Source organism: Callorhinus ursinus, unplaced genomic scaffold (assembly GCF_003265705.2).
Source record: "Callorhinus ursinus isolate GAN/ISIS: 27379988/994484 unplaced genomic scaffold, GSC_fseal_2.0 scaffold28, whole genome shotgun sequence".
NCBI classification, from domain to species: domain Eukaryota; kingdom Metazoa; phylum Chordata; class Mammalia; order Carnivora; family Otariidae; genus Callorhinus; species Callorhinus ursinus.
In genome coordinates this window covers 1,965,541-1,988,038 of record NW_027397090.1, presented here as the reverse complement: position 1 = coordinate 1,988,038, position 22,498 = coordinate 1,965,541, and the positions used below count along the sequence as shown (strand labels likewise).

The 22,498-nt window shown below is 43.2% G+C and overlaps 1 protein-coding gene across 1 annotated transcript in view; it reads right to left on the bottom strand.

Annotated features, from left to right (window-relative positions):
• Positions 1-21,977, bottom strand: part of GNAQ (G protein subunit alpha q) — a 303,312-nt gene extending 281,335 nt beyond the window's left edge. Inside the window, exon 1 of the mRNA XM_025891414.2 lies at positions 20,930-21,977. Coding sequence (XP_025747199.1) covers positions 20,930-21,065 — 136 coding nt within the window. The 5' untranslated portion in view covers positions 21,066-21,977. The remainder of the gene's footprint in view (positions 1-20,929) is intronic.
• Positions 21,978-22,498: the final 521 nt, after the last annotated feature.

Sequence of the window (22,498 nt, the reverse complement as noted above, 5' to 3'; positions counted from 1 at the left end):
CTTTCCTCTGAGAATGAACTGGGTAGGATTACAAATACTAAAAGTTGGAAAAAAAAAGTTTAAGTGATCTTGACCTTGGAAGGATGTTCCCACAGAATAAAGGGTTGAAATTCAATAGGAGTAAGTACTCTCAGCAATGGGGGGGGGGGGGGGGGGAATTCATGCAAAAACATGATAAAGGGAAATGCAAAAATGCAGGAGACTGTACTGAAGATCACAGATGACCACAGGTTAAAACAGGGCTAGCCATGAAAAAAATAAAATAAAAACAAATAAGATGCTGGTAGAGAAAAGTTACAGAAGCCCTCTGCACTCAAAATTGCTCTATTTCTTGGGATGGTTTATTTAGACAAAGGACAACGATTTCTGGACTCACATGTATCTCAGTTCAGGAGAAGATGCTGAAATACTATCTACTCTGACTTCATAACCATATCTCAAGTGCTGGGTTCCATTACAGGTATTTGTTTTTTTAAGAAGAAAGCAACTAGGATGATAAAGGACAAGGTTTCTTTCCTGCCTTTTGATAAATGATGGAAAGAACTCATCATGTTTCACATAAAGAAGAAAGCAAGGCCTAAGAGTGTCATGAAGCCAACCTCAATTAGTTGGAAAAGTAGGTATGTTCCACTGGGTTCCAGAGTCCCGGTGTCCCCAAAGGATGGAACCTGAAGTGAGTTTCAAGACAGATTACAGCCCAATATCTGAAAAGTTCCTAACAAACAGAGACCACGAAAGAATTAATTCCTCTCAGGGGATGGTGTTCCCATCACTGAATACAGAGGGCAACAAGATAACAATATATTGGGGGACCTTACAGAGGTGACTCAAGCATGGGGTGCAAGCCTGGATCTTAAAGCACATTCTTAACTGGGATTCTATAATTAAAACTCTTCATGAAAAACTTCACATGTGTTAATTACAGTCATCAAGACTCATAAAGCAGACTTCCTGGAAAGAAAGCAAAGGGCTCTAAAAAACAACAACAATAACTTCCTTTCTACCCCTCAGAATGTACAAAAAAAAGAAGAAAAAGGAGAGAGAAAAACCTCATCTGTGTTAATAACAGCAAAGCACTTATCAATCAGAAGCAATACAAATGGACCAAACAGAGCCCGCTGGGAATATGCACAGCGCTTCTGCTCATCAAACAGTGCAGGGCTGAGGGCTGCGAGTGGCAAAGGTCCTGACATGGAAGGGTAAGGAAGGGTAAGGAACGCCTTGGGGAAACTCGCCTTGATACCTATACCAGTTGTGGAGGAGCTAAAGAGAAAGCGTACAGCAACCCATCCTAGGGTTTCCTCTGACCAGGCAGGGTGGACGGCTGAAAGCACTCCTACTTTGGAAAGTGGCCTCAGAATGCAGAGAAATATACCCAATAGAGGCACAGAACCCAAATCCCATCAACCGCAAGGTGCCATTCTGAAGGATCTCTCATCAAAGTGGCTGGCTCCCCCAAAAGAGAAGAACAAATGGGCCTGGATGTAAAGTAGAACAAAAAGAAGCCGCAGCAAAGCTTGCAGACTGAGGCTGCGCGCTGCCACAGAGCCTTCCGTACCACCTTACTCTGGCAAGCGGGGGACGAAAAACAGAACACAGACCATGGTCTTCCAGCCCTCCAGCTCAAGTGCTAAGGGAAGGACACGAACAGGCCCAAGACAAATAGGGAAGGAAGTCAATGAGATTCCACCCACACCATTTTTGGACAAACAGTAGGGCCAGACAGAATTGGGAACACTCCAAAGAGAAACTGAAGACAAGGCACAGAACATGCAAAAAGGAAAATGAAGGCAACACTCTGGAAGATTTACTCTAGGAAACAGAAGAAAAAAAACAACATACAACCGTTCTGGACCATTAAGAACATTTAAGAAAACATGGGCTGGGGGGGCCTGGGTGGCTCAGTCATTAAGCGTCTGCCTTCAGCTCAGGTCATGGTCCCAGGGTCCTGGGATCAAGCCCCACATCGGGCTCCCTGCTCAGCGGGAAGCCTGCTTCTCCCTCTCCCACTCCCCCTACTTGTGTTCCTGCTCTCGCTATCTCTCTCTGTCAAATAAATAAATAAAATCTTTAAAAAAAAAAAAAAAGAAAACGTGGGCTGTTTTAAATAGGATATTAAAAAAATAGAATATGGTAAAAAGAAACTGTCATAATTAAGAAAGGACATAAGGAGGGGGAAAAATGATACTGCAGAACTTAAGAATGAAATCGAAGAATAAAAATCATACAGCAGGAACTTCCATCATTCCAAACCTACTTATTAGCACATGCCAGTTATAGGCCAACCACTGCCAAATCAGTGTGGCAGGGAAGAAATCTGAGCAGATCACACAAGGAAAAGAATGGAGAAATGAAGCAATTAGAGGCAAGCTGACAGCTTTGGTAGAGAAACAAGAGAGGTCCAATATATGAAGAACTGGCGTGCTAAAGAAGCAAAACATTCCTGTGGAACAGAGAAGATATTTAATGATAAATTGGGGAAAATCCCTGAAATGAAAGGATAAAGATATAGATGGAATGGGGTCAGAGTGCCTCAGCATAAATAATAAAGAATATAAAACACTGAAGCAAAACCTGGTGAAGTTATTAAACTTCCGTGCTAAGGAATGAAAGAGACATCCAGAGAGAAAAAGCAAATCACAAAGAAAAAAACCATTCTGGCTGACTGCAGCCTTCGCATCAAATGTAGATGTCAGGAAACACTGGCGCAACATTCACCATGTGGCAAGCAATGTGGATGGAAAAGATGCATAGTCCGAGAATGCTATCCCCGTGCAAGCCGTCGTGCAAACCACATGAATCCCACAGAAAGGCATTCTCAAATACACAAGAACGCAAATAAATATATTATCCATGGACCCTTCATGAAAAATCTATCTGAAAGTGTAATCCAGCCAACTCATAAGTGAATGAAAATAAATAAAAGCATACAATTAAAGAAAATGAGAGAAGAAATATCTGGTGATGAGCGTTTAGTTCAATACAGACTTAATGCTAAACACGTAGTTTTAATTATAGACACAAATATATATAAATACTAAAATCTATGAATGAATGCTGAATAATAAGCAATACATAAAATACTTGGATGGGTTTCTTTAGGCTTAACTAGAAATGATTCCCTGTGATCATCCCAGGTATTGAATATGAAATCAAAAAATTAAAGAGTTTTAGAAAGTGTGAAAATAAACTAACTCTGGGTATGAACTCTGCAAAACTACAGAATCATTTGTGAAATGTTAATGTTCACATAGGCTGCACGGTCAAACGTTAACTTTATTTCAGGGGAAGTGAACAAAAAAAGTAAGGAGGAGTGCAAGCAGAAGGAGAACAAACCATTTCAGGATAACAGAGAAGACAGACTGAATCTCAAGAGTCAGAAAGTTGTAATCAGGTGAAGAGCAGAATACACAGAATGTGGATTTAAAAAAAAAAAAGAGCAGGGTGCCTGGTGGCTCAGCCAGTTGAGCAGGTGACTCTTGATTTTGGCTCAGCTCATGATCTCAGGATCGTGAGACTGATCCCCGCATGGGGCGCCCAGCTCAGAGTCTGCTTGTCTTCTCCCTCCCCTCCATGCGCTCTCTCTCTCTCTCTCTCTCTCTCAAATAAATGACTAACAACAATCCAAAAAAAGAGCATGGAAACTATCTTGAATACCAAGTATACCTCTCATGCCAACTGACACAAATATCCTTTTTACATTCAAACTAAGAAAATTCAGTTTTCTCTATGTTTAGCCCTTCAATGACCATCAATAAAATTACAGGGACAGACCTGAACTTTCAGAAAATTGTCCTTAGCCAGAGAAAGTTAACGTTGTTCTTTTAAGAGTTTAATCATTTGATACAGTCAGTGTTGTCTCAGAGAAGACAGAAAAAATAAAATATATATATAAAACAAAATGTGTTAATAGTCTTAACAACCATTAAGATTTAGAGAACCCTTATAAGTCTGGGGATCACTAACTTGTCTATAACAGGAATAAGAAAAATTCAGAACATGCAAATTACATACCAGGGAAGCAGAGAATGGAAGTGACATATATCAGGGGTTGGCAAACTGATCGGGCTTGCTGCCTATTTTTGTAAATAAAGTTTTATCTGAACACAGCCATATGCATTCACTAATAAAGTCTGCAGCAAAGTTGAATAGTTCCAACAGAGATCATATGGCCCACACAGCCAAAAATATTTACTGTGTCACACTTTACATTAAAAGTTTCCCAACCCCAGGGTACCTGGGTGGTTCAGTTGGTTAAGTGTCTGACTCTTGATCTCAGCTCAGGTCTTGAACTCAATCCCTGGTAATAGCTGAACAAATTTCTCCATTACACGGGCAGGTGGGGTCCAGGAAGGGTGGATGGGGGGGTCCAGGAAGGGAGCAGGGGGTGGGGGGAAACAATAAATACTATTCCATCTCTGAAGCTGATAAATTGAGAAACATAACCTGAAGAATACCACTAGAAGCTATACAGACTACCAATAGTAAAATTAAAAGCAGACCATGATGTTTCAAATTATCAGAGGTGGAAAACACAAGAAACCCAATACAAACCGAATGGCAAAGGAGAGAGGGAAGGCAGAAAAAATGAAAAGAGGAAGAGAACTCCCAGAAATCAATGAAAAGAATCGGAAGACAGAAATCAGATGCAAAAAAAAACCAATCGTATCTATGATATCAACATGTATAAGTAGAATGAACTCACCTATTTAAGGACAAAGATTCTAAACTGAGGGTAAACAAAAACAAAACAAAACCTCTGAGAGGAGCAACAAGATATTAAGAATAGTTGAAAATAGATGGAGAAATAGGGCAAGCAAATGGAAACAAAAGACCCATATTAACACCCAACAAAGTTGAATTCAAGATAAAACAGAATTGACTTACGTAAGAAGGTAAGGTTATACGGTGAAAGTTTAATTCTTGCGGATATTTTTAAGGTACATGAAAACAGAATACTTACATACAGAGAACAAAAATCTCTGGAAATAGGAGATATTGCCATAAACACTAGAGTTGTGGAAGTCTTCAGCTAATTCTCAGTATTTGGCAGATTCACAATATAAAGAGATTCACCACAAATATAAGCAATAAAATTAAATAACACTCATAAATTTATGTTTTATTACATATATATACTTCATATATTCATAGAATAAGAACAGACTACATATTAGGCTGCAATACGTTCCAAAAAGTAAAAACGGTACAGACCACATTCTCCCATCAAAACGATGTTAAGAGTACGAATAAACAACAAAAATCACACTTAGAAAATTTTAAATTATCTTAACTCTGGTTCAAAGATAAAAATCAAAACCATAATTTTAGAATGTCTGTAAAAGAATGATATAAACACCATATAGAAACCAGTAGAAAAATTCAAAGCTTTAACTCAAATCCTAAAATAAATAATCAAACAATTTCAACTCAAGAAAATAGGAAAAGGACAACCAAATAAACCTACAGAAATTGCAAGAAAAAAATAAAGGCAAGAACAAATAACATGGGTGCCAAGACCATACAATGGGGAAAGAATTTATCTTTTCAATAAATGGTACTGAGACAACTAGATACCCACTTGTTAAAAAAAGAAAAGTCAAAACCCTACCTCACATCATATACGAAAATCACCTCAAAGACCTACATCTAAGACCTAAATCTATAAAACTCTTAGAAGAAAACATGAAGGTAAATCTTTGTGACCTTGGATTTACCGAGAGTTTCTATGTTTCAGAAGTACAAGAAACAACCGAAAAAATAAACTGAACTTTATCATAATTAAAAACTTTGTGTTTCGGTACAATTTTGTACATGGCCAAACCTGTCCTATAATCTTTTCAGTTCTATTTTCTTTTCCCCTTGGAGACATTCATCTTTCTGTAGATAAATGGTCAATTTCCTAGAAATATCTAAGCTAATAAAGTTGAAGTTAAAAATGATTTAAAAAAAGCTAACTAATAAATTGAGGTGTTATTTTTGTAAATAGGTAATATAGAAAAGAAAATAAAGACTGTGTAATAGAAATTAATCCAATAAAATACAAATAAATAAGAGATTTTTTTTAACCCATCAATTGACAGTCACTAATAGAAACTAGAGGTGGGAAAGTAAACTAATACAACCTTTCTGAAAGATAAGGTGGTGAGGTGTATCAAAATTTAAAATAAATCTGTCAATTGGCTGATGACCTAACTCTGAGGAACTCATCTGCTGAAGGGTCAATTGTACAAGTATACACAATGGATCCCCTACAATATTCACTGTAGCATTAATTATAACATTTTTTAATCCATCAATAGGGCCAGGTATAAATTGATAGTGTGCTGGTGAATGTTTAACAGTAACTTCTCCCAGTGGGAGGGGTAAGCCCTGATTCTTGCCAATTTCCCGGGGGAGGTGTAAATACGCCCCATCGTGGGCTGATTTCAAGCTATCAAAGTGAAGTCTTTTGAACAGAGAATTTAGAAGAAATGTTTAGTCTTCTGAACAGAGAATTTAGAAGAAATGTGTACAACTGGCTTTCATGAGTAGATACAAGCTAAGTGCAGCATACCACTGTATGAATGAAAATACACTGGAACAACAAAAATACACTGTAACTCTAACAAGCCATAAACACGATGCAAGACTTATATTAACATGGCAAGATATCCATTACATATTACTGGATGAAAAAAGCCAATTACATACAGAACAACTTATGTTGTATAATCTGTAACAGTATGAACTTATGTGTATTTTGTTGTCATTTTAGAAGAAAAAAAAATCATACAACAGTGATGTATAAACACTACATTCAAACTAGTTTTGCCTATAGCAACAGAAGTATATCTAACTTTCATGTAGTCTCTAAACCAGATTAAGATCTTCATTTTAAAACAGAATAGCAAAAGATCAACAGAGTTGGCTTCAAAGTAATTAAAAGCTTCTGTATTAAGTAGTACGAAACAAAAAGAAAGACAAACAAAAGACTGGGGTTAAGTTATTTACAGTAAATATGAAAAAGGCTAATTTCATGTGTATGTTCAGAACTCGTAAATAAACAAAGGAAATAAAGAGACAACTTACAAAACAAGAGATCCAACTAGAAACAAATACATGGGCAAATGATCATTCTCACTAGTGATCAAATAAATGCAAATTTTAAAATTATATACGATTTCTTTGCTGATACCCTCATAACATTGCTCATGATGTTGCAAATCGCATACAATCACTTCAGGATGTGTTTTAGGGATGTGCAATCAAGTCATAGAATTTTTCAGATCCTCAGACCTACAATTAACATTTCTATTAATCTATTCTAATAAAACATGTGTGTTTAAAAAATGCTAACTCCAGGGGCGCCTGGGTGGCTCAGTCGGTTGAGCATCTGCCTTCGGCTTGGGTCGTGATCTCAGGGTCCTAGGATCGAGCCCACCATCAAGCTCCCTGCTGATCAGGAGCCAGCTTCTCCGTCTCCCTCTGCCTGCCGCTCCCCCTGCTTGTGCACACTCTCACACTCTCTCTCTCTCAAATAAATAAAATCTTTAAAATAAAATAAAATAAAATAAAAATAAAAAATGCTAACTCCACCAAGAGTTTCATCACAACATAATTTTAAAAATGGTTACATTGGGGGGCACCTGGGTGGCTTAGTTAAGCAACCAACTCTTGATTTAGGCTCAGGTCATGATGTCAGGGTGGTGAGATCGAGCCCCAAGTTAGGCTCATGCACTGGGTGTGGAGCCTGCTTAAGATTCTCTCATTCTCCCTCTGCCCCTCCCCCCTCAAAAAAAAAAGAGAAAATGGTAACATTGGGAGAAATATAAATGTCCCCCCCAAAAAACAAGAATAAGCAAACAAATTAACATATATCCTCTAAAAAAATAGTATACAGGGGCTCCTGGGTGGCTCAATCGGTTAGGCGTCCAGTTAAGTATCCTGACTCTTGGTACCCGCTTGGGTACAATCTCAGGGTCATGAGATAGAGTCCCATGTAGGGCTCCGCTCAACGAGGAGTCGGCTTGTCCCTCTCCCTCCTCTCCTTGCCCTGCTCATGCACTCTCTCGCACTCTCTCTCTCTCTCTCCCTCTCAAATAAAATCTTTAAAAAAAAAAATATTATACAGCAATTCTAAATATTAATAGGAAGTATATTCAGCCAGACAGAAAATGCTTACAACATAATGTTAAATGACACCATATGATTATACCTTCGCAAGAAACATAAAAATAAAATAGCCTAGAAAGGATCACACACACACAAAAAATCATGTTTCTTAGGTTGGTACACTTTGGATAAATTTATGAATAAATTTAAAAAGTTTTTCAAACTTTGTGTAAAAACCGATTCCATTATTTTATAGTATTTCAAAATCACTGAAAAATAAAACATAAAAACATTATTGTACACCTGAAACTACTGTAACATTTTGTGTCAATACTATACTTCAAAAAAAGTTAATATCCTTTAAAAAAACAATTATTAACATAGAACGAACTGTCATTCTTTTGAAGGCCAACATCAAAACAACACAATGGGGCGCCTGAGTGGCTCAGTTGGTTAAGCGACTGCCTTCGGCTCAGGTCATGATCCTGGAGTCCCGGGATCGAGCCCCATGTCGGGCTCCCCGCTCAGCGGGGAGTCTGCTTCTCCTTCTGACCCTCTTCCCTCTCGTGCTCTCTATCTCTCATTCTCTCTCTCTCTCTCAAATAAATAAATTAAAAAAAAAATCTAAAAAAAAAAACAAACAACACAATGTATTTCTTAGGAATGTAAGAAAATTCTTAAGTGGAAGAAAATAAACACTTCTTGATTCAAACTCTATTAAACACAATGGTTTTTCTAATCATTAAACCTCACTATTTTAGAAAACAATCATACCACCAAAGGATAGCTAGCTCAAGCGCTCTTATTCAAAAAAGAAGAATAAAACACAATATAAATTCAGTTGGTAGCATACTGTTTGAAGATACATTATATAAAACAAGAATATATTTAATAGAAAAAAATAAATCATTGTGTGACCCTATGATTCAATACACTGGGATGCACAATGCATTAATTAACTCTGGGAAGGATAGATCATAATTTGAGTAGCAACTGACAGACTCTAGGGATTTAGAAAAACCCCAGACAAGATTCTCTGTTCCCATAATAAGCATGGCCTGGAGTGGAAAGCCCTACAGTATATGTGTTTCTCAAAGGACACAACTGGGGATTTTGATGAAAATATATTTGGAGTCAAGATTTCCTAAGAAATACTATTAATGAAGTCCTATGATGTTCTCCATTAAAATGCAACCTTTTGCCAAGAATTGTATGGATAGAATATAAATTGTTTATCAGAAACTAATCAAGCAACATATAGGTATCTTCTCTCACAGAACATGGGAAACTTTGGGGACTCATCATTACAAGAGATGCGTATGCACCCAGAATTTTTTAGTCATTTCTAATGTGCTCTGTATAACATCTCAGATGGTGACCCAATACATAATAGGAGAAACAAGGATGTTCATACCATTTATTAGTCCTTGAACACATCAGGGGGCTCTTCCATCTCTAGACTCTGTATCTCCTCTAAGCTTGGCTCCAAGAGGAGCCAGTATTATGCCAATTTATTAGTTCTTGACCCATTAGGAATTGATTGGTAATAAAAATAGAGGTTGATTTCAAGTATCTTTTGTTTCAGCACTCCCTAGCTCGGCTTTCAAATTATTCAAAATTATTCAAAATATTCAAAATATATTTGCCTACATTTCGAATCAAGAAATCCTCATAAGTTGATTTCTATCTTGGACAAAAGCAGCCCATTCTGAATGTTGGCCATAAATGGAAATAGGCCCCAAGGCCCACTGAATAATCTACTCCCCGGGCTTGGATGTGATAGCCCAGAATGTGAACAGCTCCGAAGAAAATGTGAATAGCACCAATTGATAGGTGCCTTTCTCAGCTAAAATTACAAGATTACTTCTATATTATGTGCCTCCACCTGAGTGTGAATCCACTTGGCAAGAGTATCTCAGGCTACTACTTAACTACTTATTGCCTTGGGCAACTGGCAGGTGCTCTGTTACAGGAGAAGCAAGCCAGGTGAAGCAGATTTCCTGGACAAGGAGCTCTCAGGAGACGTTCTAATAACCCATCGCCAGATTAGCAGAGTTCTCAATACAGTAATAGATGCACTTCCATCACCTTAAACAGCTGCCAGATACAAAAGACAGAGAGAGAGAGAGAGAGAGAGAGAGAGAGAGAGAGAGAGGAGCCACATTCTAAGTTTCCTTTATAATGTGTGAATGGTTTTTCTCAGGACACTGCTTGACATATGAGTTCTGTGCTTGGCCTATGTAAGCACCTCTGGGAGTGAAAGGTTAGGAGAGAATGCACACAACCAAAACGCCCTCCGTACAACCCAGACTCCTACGCTTGCTCATCTTGTCCCCCCCCCCCCCCGATCTAGAAGGGGAAGGCACAAGGGATGTGACAATGAGGAGGAAATGCGGCAGGGCAGTGGGGCTGGCAAGAGAAGCTGCACTGGCCCTGCTCTTGCTGAGCAAAGACACCAAGCCAAGGAGCAGAGCACCTCTCCTTTGTTCTCCAGAGTCTGGCAACAACACCACTGCTCCAGCCCAACTAGCAACAACACCCTCTGCCCAGTCAAGCCCGCCAGATCCCCCATTACTCTCCTTCTCCTGTGACTCTTCTCCTTTTCCCCTGCACCTGTCCAACTCCAAATCTGCAATCCAGCTGAAAAGATCGCGAGGAAAAGGCCATGGCCGGGAGGAAAGCAGAGGTCAGTAAATGCCAAACACCTGCCTGGCACCTCCAAGGGAATTAGGCGCTCCTGAAGACCCAGGCTGAGAATTAGGCGCTCCTGAAGACCCAAGCTGAGAGTGTAGCTGTTCCTTCTTTGGTCATGGAGCCCTTTCTCCAGAATGCAGACAAGAGACACAGGAAGTCACCTTCTTGAAGTTTCTCTGACATGGCCATGACCATTGAGGGCAATTCAGAAAAACAGCCCACTATCTGTTTTTCTGGTTCCAATGAAAGCCCTATGGTGGGGGGAGGGAGGATGGGCAGTCATGGAAGAAGAAATGGACAGAAATGGCCCATCCCTGGGTTAATTCTAAATCTTCCCTGGAAGGCCCTAGAAAAGGGACCTACCAGCTCCAAATTCAGAGCAGTCCCCCAAATGTGCTCCACCGAGGTGTATGAAGACTCTCGGTGTCCAGGCTCAGATGGCCAACCTGCTCTCACGGACGACGGCAGAAATGGACTTGGGCAGCAGAGATTCTCTGTAAGCAAGTGAAAAGCAGTGCTTAAAGGCCAATGAAGGGGGAAAATTTAAAAAAAAAAAAAAAAAAAAGGTAGTAGTAAGGGGCAGGTAGTGGCCTAAGGGGAAGGTAGTACCTAACAAAGCACCCGGGCCACTGTGCCTGCCCCTCAGGCTCCAGCCCCGCGCCTGCCAGGATATGGCCCTTCCTGCAGGAAGCAAGAGACCCACGCTGATACGACAGAGCCTTCTGATACCATTCCCTGGGAAGGCAGTGAGACTATCAGCAGCAGGCCAGGCAGCCGGAGGAGCAGCTCCGGACCGACTCGCTAATGCCTCTTCACTCTTCCCCAGAGCTGTTGGAGCCGCCTGCAGGGCGCTCGGAGACTTTTCGGAGGGGAAGGAGAGGGCAGGGAGGGCAGCCAGGAGTCCACCAGACCTGCCGACGCCTCCGGGATAGCCTGTCCCTACTGTAGGGCTGGGGCTCGGGCCCCTCGTCCAGGGAGGAGTTTGGGCTTTAGAACGTGGCCAAGGTACCAGGGCTGCAGAGGGAAAGCAGAGAAAGTTTCAAAGCAGCCCTTAGATTTGGTCCCATCTCTTCACTCTACAGGTTTCTAGAGAAACAGTGACGGAACAAAGGAAAAGTAACACCTTCAGGTTAGTTCAAAGAAAGAGGGCAGGAGTCCCTGACTTCCCTTCCGTTACAGGTCTTAGAAAAAAATCCACATAACTAAGCCAAGATGCAGAGCCACGGGGGTATGCATTTGGCCAAATAAACTCCCACAAGGCCAGTGAGCCACTGCTTTTGCCTGATTTACCCATTTTCAAAACTCTATCATGAGCATTAGAAAGACAAGAGTTAAACACTTAACAAGTAGCCTGGCATTCTTTTAAGGGCAAACTGGGAACAAGAAATAAAGTCATCCTGTATTATTAGAACAAGTCACAGGAAATGGGTCAGCTCTTTAGGACAGGAGAAAAACTGCATTTGCCATCTGCAGAAAGAACATGTAACGAAGCAGCTCTGAAAAGTGTAGGTCCTAAAATATCAATTCACATGGTCAGAAAGTAACATTGCATCTTTGCCTTAAAAAAAAAACAAAAACAAAATCAAAACAAAAAAACAAAGGGAAAAAAAAGCCAAAAAAACCAAAACCTACTCAAGCTGCCTAGGTGTAACAAAAGCAAAGGCCTCGGCTAAGGCTATCCTCCCTGTCTGCACAGAAATATAAGTAGGAGAGGTTTTAAGGCTCTCCAGCGGCTGAGATGAGAATGTTCAAGTCATGAAATGAAAAAGATTCTCTATTACTCAACACAGGCCTCCAGCACCTTCCTCCTTTCTAGCAAAGGCCCTGCATCGTATTTTGAAAGCCAGAGGCGCATGATAGCTGGCCCAGCACGGGCTCACTCACTCTCTGCTGGTAATCATGAACCAATCTCAAGTCCCTGTCCTGTGGGAAAGGAAGGAGAATTGTGCATGTTGTTCAATTAACAACGGATTCTGTTTTGCCAGACTAAACCGTTGCTAAAGAAAGTTAATCATCTCCTAAAAGCACATTCACAAGTGTCCTTTTAATGTATGAAAGCACCCAACTTCCCCCTCAGCAGCTCACAGCCACGTCTGAAAGAAGCACCAAGTTGGAAGTTCCCTAAATCGGAAGGAAATGCGCATGCCAGGGAGTCCTGGCACGGTGCGCACTGTAATGCAAGAGTGGATGGGTGGGTGGCATCTGCATGCAAGGGCTATTTGGGGGACCTCTGGCCAATAGCTCGAATAATGGGGGGGGTGGGTAAGATACCGGAGCCCTTGTCTTTAGAAGCAACTCATCAGTTGCAGCCACCAGAAAATACAGGGAGGGTGCCACCAATCACTGTGCTTGCTCCTACGGCAAAAGAAAACACAGGAAAGAAACAGGAACAATGAAGACTTTTTTTTAAGTTTTAAAAACATAAAAAAGCAGCAGAAGAAAAACTCTTCCGATTTTTTCACAAGTGATGGTGAACAAAAGAACAACAACGACAACAAAAACGTCAGACTGCGGGAAGAGGCAACGGATCCGTCATTTCAGTTCTCTAACGGGGGAAAAAACACTCAAGGCTATCTCTGAGAAATATGCAGGAACAGGTTTCTAAACAGCACTCTTCACTTCCTGCAACAGAGCCAAGAAGTCTCACTCTCGCACTTTTTCTTTAATTTGTGGATCAATTATTATTCCCTCTGTGAGGTTTCAGGAATATAATGCCATTAAGAACATTTGCCTTCCCAACTGCCCCACAATCCATGACACACTTCCTTGGAACAACGACTTTGTTTCCAGAGCAGTCAAACCGCTCACCGTCCAAAATTCATCCTGTAATAAAGGTGCACGGAATTTTTAAATTTCAGAGGACTTGTGTGTGTAACAGTTTTCCATTCAAACTGCTGCATAAGCTGCCACTGGCTTTGCAACCCGAAACAGTATGAGAATGTTCAACCGAATCATTCTAGCTAGACAATGAATGAGAGGCAGGCAAGGGGACAAAGACAATTCCCGAGGTAAAACAGAACTCCTTTTACGGTGCCCCAGGTGGCCCCTGAAACAGCAAAGAGGAGCGGCAAATGGAGAACACACAGATGATGCCCCTTAGACGAAAGCAAAAAGTTTAACCTTCACGTCTTGCAACTGCTCTTTCTTTGGGGGAATCCAGCTGCCCACCCTGCCTACACCCTCGCACGCCCGCGAGCCCCCGGGTTCCAGACAAAAACAGAATCACGGTAAACTGAGCAAGGTTTTGTGTTACTTTGAGACACAAATCAACAAGAGCCCCCATCTTTGCCTTCATGCAGCTTCCAATCCAGCAGGAGCTCAGGGCAAGTGGTCAGTAATCATTTCTCCCAGTTAAAGGCAAAAAAACAATATGCTCCAAGGAAATAATTCTCAAGATCATCTGCTTTCCCCAGTTGTGTAATCCCCGGAAAGCTTCTACAGTGGCCTTCAGATTATTTTGTTTCTTTCTTTGTATTAAGAGCCAATAAAAAATCCAACGCCAGGAAGGATAAAACTCAGAAGGACATGTCTGTCCGAGGGCGTCAACAGAGAAACAACAAAAACTGTGAAAAAGTAATTATAGTCTTTCCTGTTGACAAATAAGAAATTAGGAGTGTCTCGCCCAGCACATTCGTTTGCATACATTAGGTGCTTACTGTTTGTTCATCTGACCAGCATTCTGTATGCAAATGTTCTTTCATAAGATATGCCTGTTTAAAAAAAAAAAATTGGAGGAAATGTTTATTTTCCAATACCTGGCAAGTGTTTGTGGAATACATGAATTTGAAATATGTTCATAACTTTATTTTTAAATAATACTCATTTTGTTCTTAAAATTCAACCATGAAGGCTTTTAACAAAATATTCTGCACTGATCTCAGAAATGATGGCTAGATATAATGGTCAATCCCAGAGCTATTAAGCAAATGCAGATTTTGGTTCTCCGCATCAAAATACAGGTATTTTTTTTTTGTTTGTTTATAAAGTCCAGATCCATGACCACCTAGGACTTATGAACTCATTTCCAAAAGCATGGTTAGGTCCTTTTCTTCCTTTTCCTACACGTTAGATGAGAAATCAGACAGATTTTTACATATCAGTAACATAACAAATCAAAGGTGATTGTCGAACAACTTCCTATAATTTTATTAGTAATAGCTGTTCAAACAAAATCGTCTTTGGGTCTGAAAATAGCTCTGTCTTTAATGTTACTCCATTCGGCAGAACAAAATAAAACATACACTGTTTACTGTAGTCAGTTATTGCCGCAGATCTAATTACCAACAATCACACATTTTACCTTCTATTGCTACTTCACACTTGCCTAGGATTATTTCTGCAAAGATCTTTTTTTTTTTAAGATTTTATTTATTTTTCAACAGAGAGAGACAGCGAGAGAGGGAACACAAGCAGGGGGAGTGGGAGAGGGAGAAGCAGGCTTCCCGCTGAGCGGGGAGCCTGATGCGGAACTCGATCCCAGGACCCTGGGATCATGACCTGAGCTGAAGGCAGACGCTTAACGACTGAGCCACCCAGGCGCCCTCTGCAAAGATTTTAACATTGCTGAAAAGCCACTATAAAAGTTTCCTTTTGAAAAATGCCATCGCCCTCCCTGTTTCAACCAGGAAACTAGACTTTAAATTTGTTGCTACAAATACTTGTATTTCCCTCAACCCAAAACATACAGTCTGGAGGAAACAGACTCCCTCCCTCCACCTTAAGAAGAAAGCAATCCTAACCTTCTTAAAATGGCTTCTCTTTCCCAAGATGTACCATTTGAGCTCCCTATTTTTTTCTCTACAACACCCAATCAACATTTCCATTAATATCAACAGAATTAATAACCTCCCCTTAAAGAAAAATTAATATGAATGCTGGAATCAAAATCATCCTTGGAAAATCTAGTTCATTCCTTCTCAAGTGTAAGTTTGCCTGGATCATGAAGAAAAATCTGTTCCTTTTTTCTGCTAAGTTTAGCATAGCACGCAGCCTCACAACTGTGAAAGCTGTTTCAAGTCCTTCAAAATTCATCTGTAATAAAAATCATAACTATATTGAATAGGCATCTCTGAAAACTGAACATAAGCCATCTCTTATAAAGGAGAGCTGGGTTGTTGTTTTGTTGTTGTTGTTAATGAAAAGGAGTCTATCAAATGTATTTGTAATAAACAAAATGGCCACTAAATTACTCTTCTGGTTCTCCTTCCTCAATTTACCTAAAAATATGTGTATCGATATACAGGGGATAACTCCACCGTATAGTACGATTTTAAGGCGTGCCAAAGTTCCCGTATGAAGAAATAACACGTAAACAGAGGAATGAGTTACATGGCAGATCTAGACAATGAATCTACACGGCTCAATGCAAAAATCTTACTTTGAAGGCTTTGCTATAGAGTCCGAGCTACAAGTCTGATTTTCATGAGGGATGCTCCCATTTCATCCTCCAGATATAAACTATAAGTACTTTGTTTCAAAGAAACAAAACAAACAAAAAGCAGAAAGAAAAAGAAGAAATGCATCCAAAGAAATCCTGTCATTTAGAAAACATATTTAACACTTGGAAGCTAAAAGAATAGCAAAAATAAAACTCGTTGGTTTTAAAGCAGCTTCATCAACACCATATTTTGCTATTTCCAGGGAGATGCTGTTATTAGGGCTGTTTACAGGGATCCCTGCATTCTGCAGTTGTGACTGGCCATCCTAGATGGCTACTAACTTCCAGGTTCATTCAAACCATCAACCCCCATTCTTCTCCAGTGAACTCTACAGAGGGGTCGTGGGGCAGGCGCATTCATCCAGACCTGCGAGAATGAACTCTCCCTACTGTCTAAATGTGCCAGAGCATTCCCAGCCTTCCAAGTCCCCTCCTGCTCTATAACTGTACAGTTTTCAGGACAACTGTATACCTCTCAATTCAAAAGAGTCCATCTGCAATTCTTAAAACTCTGTATTTAATCACTGTGGTTCTCATCTAACTGTAGAGATAAATCATAAAAATCTCTGCAGTTGCCACCTCTGCTCTGGAGACTTAGAACGCACTCTGTTGAGCGCATCATGGAGAAAGTGTATGGCCAAAAGCTGACAGGGTTAAATTAGCTTCTACACAATAAAAAGTAATCAAGATATGGAATGGTTTCTTTTTTTTTTCCTTGTAAACTTTCATACTTTAAGCATGACTGTTAGCATTCCCAAATACACCCAGCACAGAACTGTAATACACTGACTGGTGCAGTGTGTGATGTAACATGTTACATTAACACTTCCGATTCTGGAATGCACTTATGTTCAATTGGCTCAAAGAGTTACATACAATTTTTTAAAGATCATGATTTTCATCTGCCACAGATTAAAAAACATTACATATCCCTGTATCTCCATAATTTATTCATTATTTCATGGTCCCAATTTCTATCGGGAGGGTCAGAAATAAATGCACTCAATGAACAAGTACTTACTGAGAGCATGCTATGAGTTAGATATTTATTGTGCTAGAAGTTGGGGTTTAATAGTGAGCAATACAGACACAATCCCTACCCTCCTAAGCTGCTGGTCTAGAATAGGAAGAAAATCCACAAACACGTGTGTAATTCAGTTAAAAGACCAAGAACATACATTCTTCCATCTAAGACTGGCCTAAACAGCCTGTTTTCAATAGGTGGAATCCAATCAATTATAAAGGTTTGCTAAATCTTCCTGTTTGATGATTAAGATCCTAAGAATCAAGATTTTAAAAACATGTAAAACAAGAACAGGTTAACAGGAAATATATCTATATCTTCAAGGAACTGAAAAAATTTCAGCATGGGATTCAAAGCCACTTGTATATAGACTTAAAGACACATTAATACTAAATACTGTGACCTACATACTACAAATAGAAACATTTAGTTAATATTCATAAATATTAATCAGTTAAAGTAAATGTAATGTACTATACACCCACAAAGCATATAAAAACTTAAACCAAGTTAAAATAAGGTATTCTCTCACATATATATGTAGAATATAAAGTTTTCTTTGAGGTGTCGAAGAAAAACACTTGTGTAAATAAATTCAGAGAATGAATACGCTAAAGAAAACAAGAATTCATTATTAGATATGGTATTTTACAGTGGTAAGTTTCTGGGTTCATTTAAAAAAAAGTAAAAATCAAAAAATATTAGTACTATGGAATTTGGAATACACTGGCGTAATTGCTGTATGTGTATCAAAACACCCCAAATTTCACTGGTATACTTTCATCTAGGCAGGTAACCACTATTTTCTTTCTCGTTTCTTCATAATATTAATATATAAAATAATTGGTGAACAAAGGCAAAGGTCCCCTGCCAAATAAATCCATTTCCACTAAAATGGTGTCATGTCTTGAACTAAAATTTACTTTGGAAAATAATTTTATACTGAATGTCATTTAAATCTAAGAATGACCCCTCCATTTAAATAAGGTAGTTAAAAATATTGATAAATCTTGACACTGTGAAAGGATAACTCCTATAACCTCCTTTGGACAGGTGGGAACGGGAAGATTCAGTGAACTCAACCAAGCAGCCGATGGGAGAGGAGTTCTTCAAACAGAAACCCTCCCCAACACCTTGCCTGGTTCAAATCAACCATCATTTTTCCCCTGGATGCAAAAAATTGTGAAATCACGCGCGCGCGCACACACACACCTGCATTTAGTAGAGAACATTTACTGTAGAAGTAGTATAGGTATCAAACTCATTATGTTACAAAAGCAACATACCTAGAACATGAAACTGTAACAAATCTTACATGATGCCTAGGGGTCCGTGTTTCTAACAAAAAGTTGTACAATTTTTAAATGTTACTAACGAACATAGATGCTAAATTAATGCCATATTCTTCCACCACTTCTAATAGGCCATATTTGGGGGCTGGGGTGAGGCTGTATTAAACCCCACTCAAATATCTAATAAGAGAAAAAGTTCTCCATTACTACCACTTTAGCAGTAAAACTGTTTCATTTTTTTGCTCATAAAATCATCTCCCCAAGGGCATTTTTAAAGCACTGTACGTTACTGAAATACACAGTATGTAATTAAGTGTCCATATATGTGTATTTGCCTGAAAGTCTTCCTCCTAGAGATTCAAACAGAGGCCTTCAAACAGACAAACCCCCGGGGGTTCTAACTCATAGCGGCTGGGAACCTCAAGCTGTCACATTTCAGACAACAGGGATGGCTTGAGAGATCTCAAATGCTGTATTCACAGCTAACCATAAACAAAGACTGTAAACAGGGCAAAAGAAAACCTATTCTTAAGTCTCTCTAAAACACATGCTTTCCCCTTTATCGTGCACTTAAACACTCTATGCCCTATTTCTCTTCCCCTCTCTATTTTTCTCAATCTTGAGAATTTGCAACATATTCAACTACACATTATTCAGTCGTTAGAAGTAGCCCAAAATAAGAATAAAACATTTTTTTTTAAATCTTCCTTTTCCGATTGCAGTTCTTCCCCTCCCCTGGCTTCATTCCCTAAAGCCCACCTCTTTTATCCAGCGCTTTGCCTTCTGTTCCTTATAAACATGTGCACATTTATCTAATCTGGTTTCAAGATGAAGACATAAAGCATGGCATGTGAGTTAACCATTTGTAACTATTTGTGATCATTATATTTTGTTCCCTCTTATAAATGATCCGGTAGATAAGCAGTTCAGTCCCAAAGGCAACTGGTTCCTTGAACCAGGAGATGAAATGCTCAAGAAAGAAACTGCATGCTCCTTAAATGTGAATTGACATTACAATATTTCTTTCTTCCAGACATGTCTGAGAAACATATTTATTATTCACGCAAATATCTTGAACACAAGTGCAGACATTTTTCAGGCCTGTTACTGCAAGGCTGTTTGCTCTCCCTACCACCATAGCTCAGAGTTATGTCGCGCTGGCTCCTATGTGTACCCTGATCCTTGATTCTGAACATTCTCTCAAAGATAATTATCAATAGAATTCCTATTTGAGAAATGGCATTTTTTGTATAAGTTAGTGTGAAGGCAGAATGTTGGGTTTTGTTTTGTTTTGTTTTAGAGCTAAAGGGGAATTTTTGCTATACACTTCCCGTTTTCCTTCTAGTCCAGATCCCAAAGATATTAAAATGCTGTCCGTTTTAAACAAAAGGTTTCTATTTGTTGCCGTGAGAGTAACTGAGAGGCTGCACTGGTTTTCAGTAGTAACTATTGTGAATTCAGGCCTACATCTGGGTTGCCTCATTAAACAAAAGAAACCCGTCGCTGTCAACAACCACACAGCACAACCCTCCCCGTATCCTTCCTCTTTATCTGGAAGGAATGGTGCAGACGAGAAATAAGCCTGCCACCATCCACTGGTCAAGAAACTCTTCTGGGTCCCTCCTTTCGGTGGTCTGGTGGCTAGAGAACAGCACTTGTGTGACACATCTGAGCTTGCCTGCCCGCCCCCCCCCCGGAATACATAACCCCCCTTTCTTTGGAGGGCCAACCACTCGGCTCCCTCATCATCACTCCTTTGGGAATCCAGTCGCGAGGCAGCCCACCCTACCACCATTCCCTTCTGACCCCAGAAAGCACTGACAATGGATGCACACGGGCCACCCCACCGCACGCCGTCGCCCAACGAGCCCCGGCACGGCTCGTCACCCTCGGGTCACTCACACACACACTCACACACACACACACACACACACACACACACACACAGCTCCCCTCTCCAGCACGGGGCGCCATGGCCAAGCCACTGAAAGTTCAAGCCGGCTGCCCACCTTCCTACCCCCGCGCCTCTGCCCCGAAGTGATTTGCCATTTAGCAGATGCACAGCAGCAGATAAACGCACTCCCCGAAGGCACAGCCCTCGGGGATACCAAAAGGCACACGCCGAGGCCCGGGCCAGGGCAGCCCCGACCCCTCTGCGCGTGTGTGTGCGCGCGTGTATGCGCGCGGGGGGGTGTTACGCGCCCGCGCGCGCCCGCGCGGGTGCAGGTAGTGGCCGGGGGCGCGCCCGCCGAGGGTCCGGGCGAGCCACTGGCGCCCAGGGGCGGGGGCCACGAAGGGCAGCAGCCCCGGGGGCCCGGGGGCGACGGGCGGGGGCCGCAGAGGCCCGGCGGCAGGGCCCAAAGCGGCCGGCTCCGGGCTGGTACTCACCAAGCAGCAGCAGCTTGAGCTCCCGGCGGGCGTCCCGCTTGTCTCTGCGGAGCTGCCGCTCGATCTCGTCGTTGATCCGCCGGGCTTCCTTGGCCTCCTCGCTCAGGCAGCACGCCATGATGGACTCCAGAGTCATTCTTCCAAAGTGCCTCCGCTGCAGCCCCGCCGGCACCCCCTGCTCACACGCGCGCACACACACCCTCCCGCCCTCGCTCCCCCGAGGCAGCGGTGTCCGCCGAGCCCCCGCCGCCCGGGCGCGCGTCCGGGACGAGCTCGGGGAACGGCCGCGGGGGCCGCGGCCAGGGCCGGGGCCACCAGGTGGGCCGGGGGGTGCGGCGGGAGCGGGCGGCTCGGGCCGCCGGGAGGAGCGAGGCGGGCGCGGGAGGCGGCCGCGGGCGCTGGCTCGGGGGGCGCGCGAGGGAAGGCCGCCGCGCCCGGCCTCGCTCAGACACCCGCGCCTCCTTCCCTGGGAACAGGCGGCCCGCCTCGCCCCCCGCGCCGCCGCCGCCGCCGCCGAGGTTCCCCTGAGCCCTGCGCCCGGCGGCGAGAGCACATCCACCGGGGCGTCCCCGCAGCGAGCGGCCGCCGACGGCTCCCCGCGCCCGGCGCGCCCGCTCCTCGCCGCCGCCTGACACGGCTCCTGGGCGCCCTGGGCCCTGCCCGCGCCCACCACCCGGCTCGCGCGCAAACCCCGCTCGCCGGCCCGCCCGCCGCGCGCTCCGCCGCCTCCGCCTCCGCTCCGCCCCCGCCAGACGCCCACCCCCGGCCCCGATTGCCAGGCGCGGAGCGGCTGCTCAGTGCTCGCCCTCCCCCTCGCCACACACACACATTTTCTTCTTTCTCTGAACTGGAGCACAGATCCGGGAGGGAGGTGGCGGTGGTGGTGGCGGCGGCGGTGGCGGCGGCGGCGGCGGCGGCGGCGGCGGCGGGAGGAGCAGGGGAGGCGGAGGCGGAGGCGGAGGGAGGGAAGGAGGGAGGGGAGCGGGGAGGCGGTGCCGCCCGGCCCCTCCTGGAAGGCTTTCCTGGGCTCGCAGCCGCCCCGGCGCGCTTCCCGGGGCGGCTCTCGCCTGCCGCTCCTCGCCTGCCGCTCCCCGCCTGGGCCGGCCCCTCGGGCTCTGTGGGCGCCTCCCGCTCGGTGGGGGCCCGCGGGCGCAGCGGTCACGGCCGTCCCCCGGCGAGGGGCGGGCCGGGGCCGCCGCCGACCTGCCGCTGCCCGCCGGCCGCCCGGGCGTGGTGGAGCAGGAATATGGCGGCCTCGGCCCTCGGCGGAGTCGCGGGATGCAGCCCCGCCAGCCCCCAGCCCGGGCCGGCTCCACGAACCGGCCGCCGCGCTCGCGCCCCCCGCTCCCGGACCCGGCGCAGGTCGGCGCCCCGGGGCTGCCTCTCGGCCACTTCTGTGTTCTTTCCCGTCCCTATGTCGACAACGCCATTCGGTTAGAAAAGTATCTCGCGTCACCTCTGACCCCAATTCAGTCCTGGAACGCAGGATACACTCGGTCGTGGAGTGAGACTGAGGAAGAGGAGGAACTGTCACTGGTTCCCGGAGGGAGGGAGGCCGGGGGGGTTAAC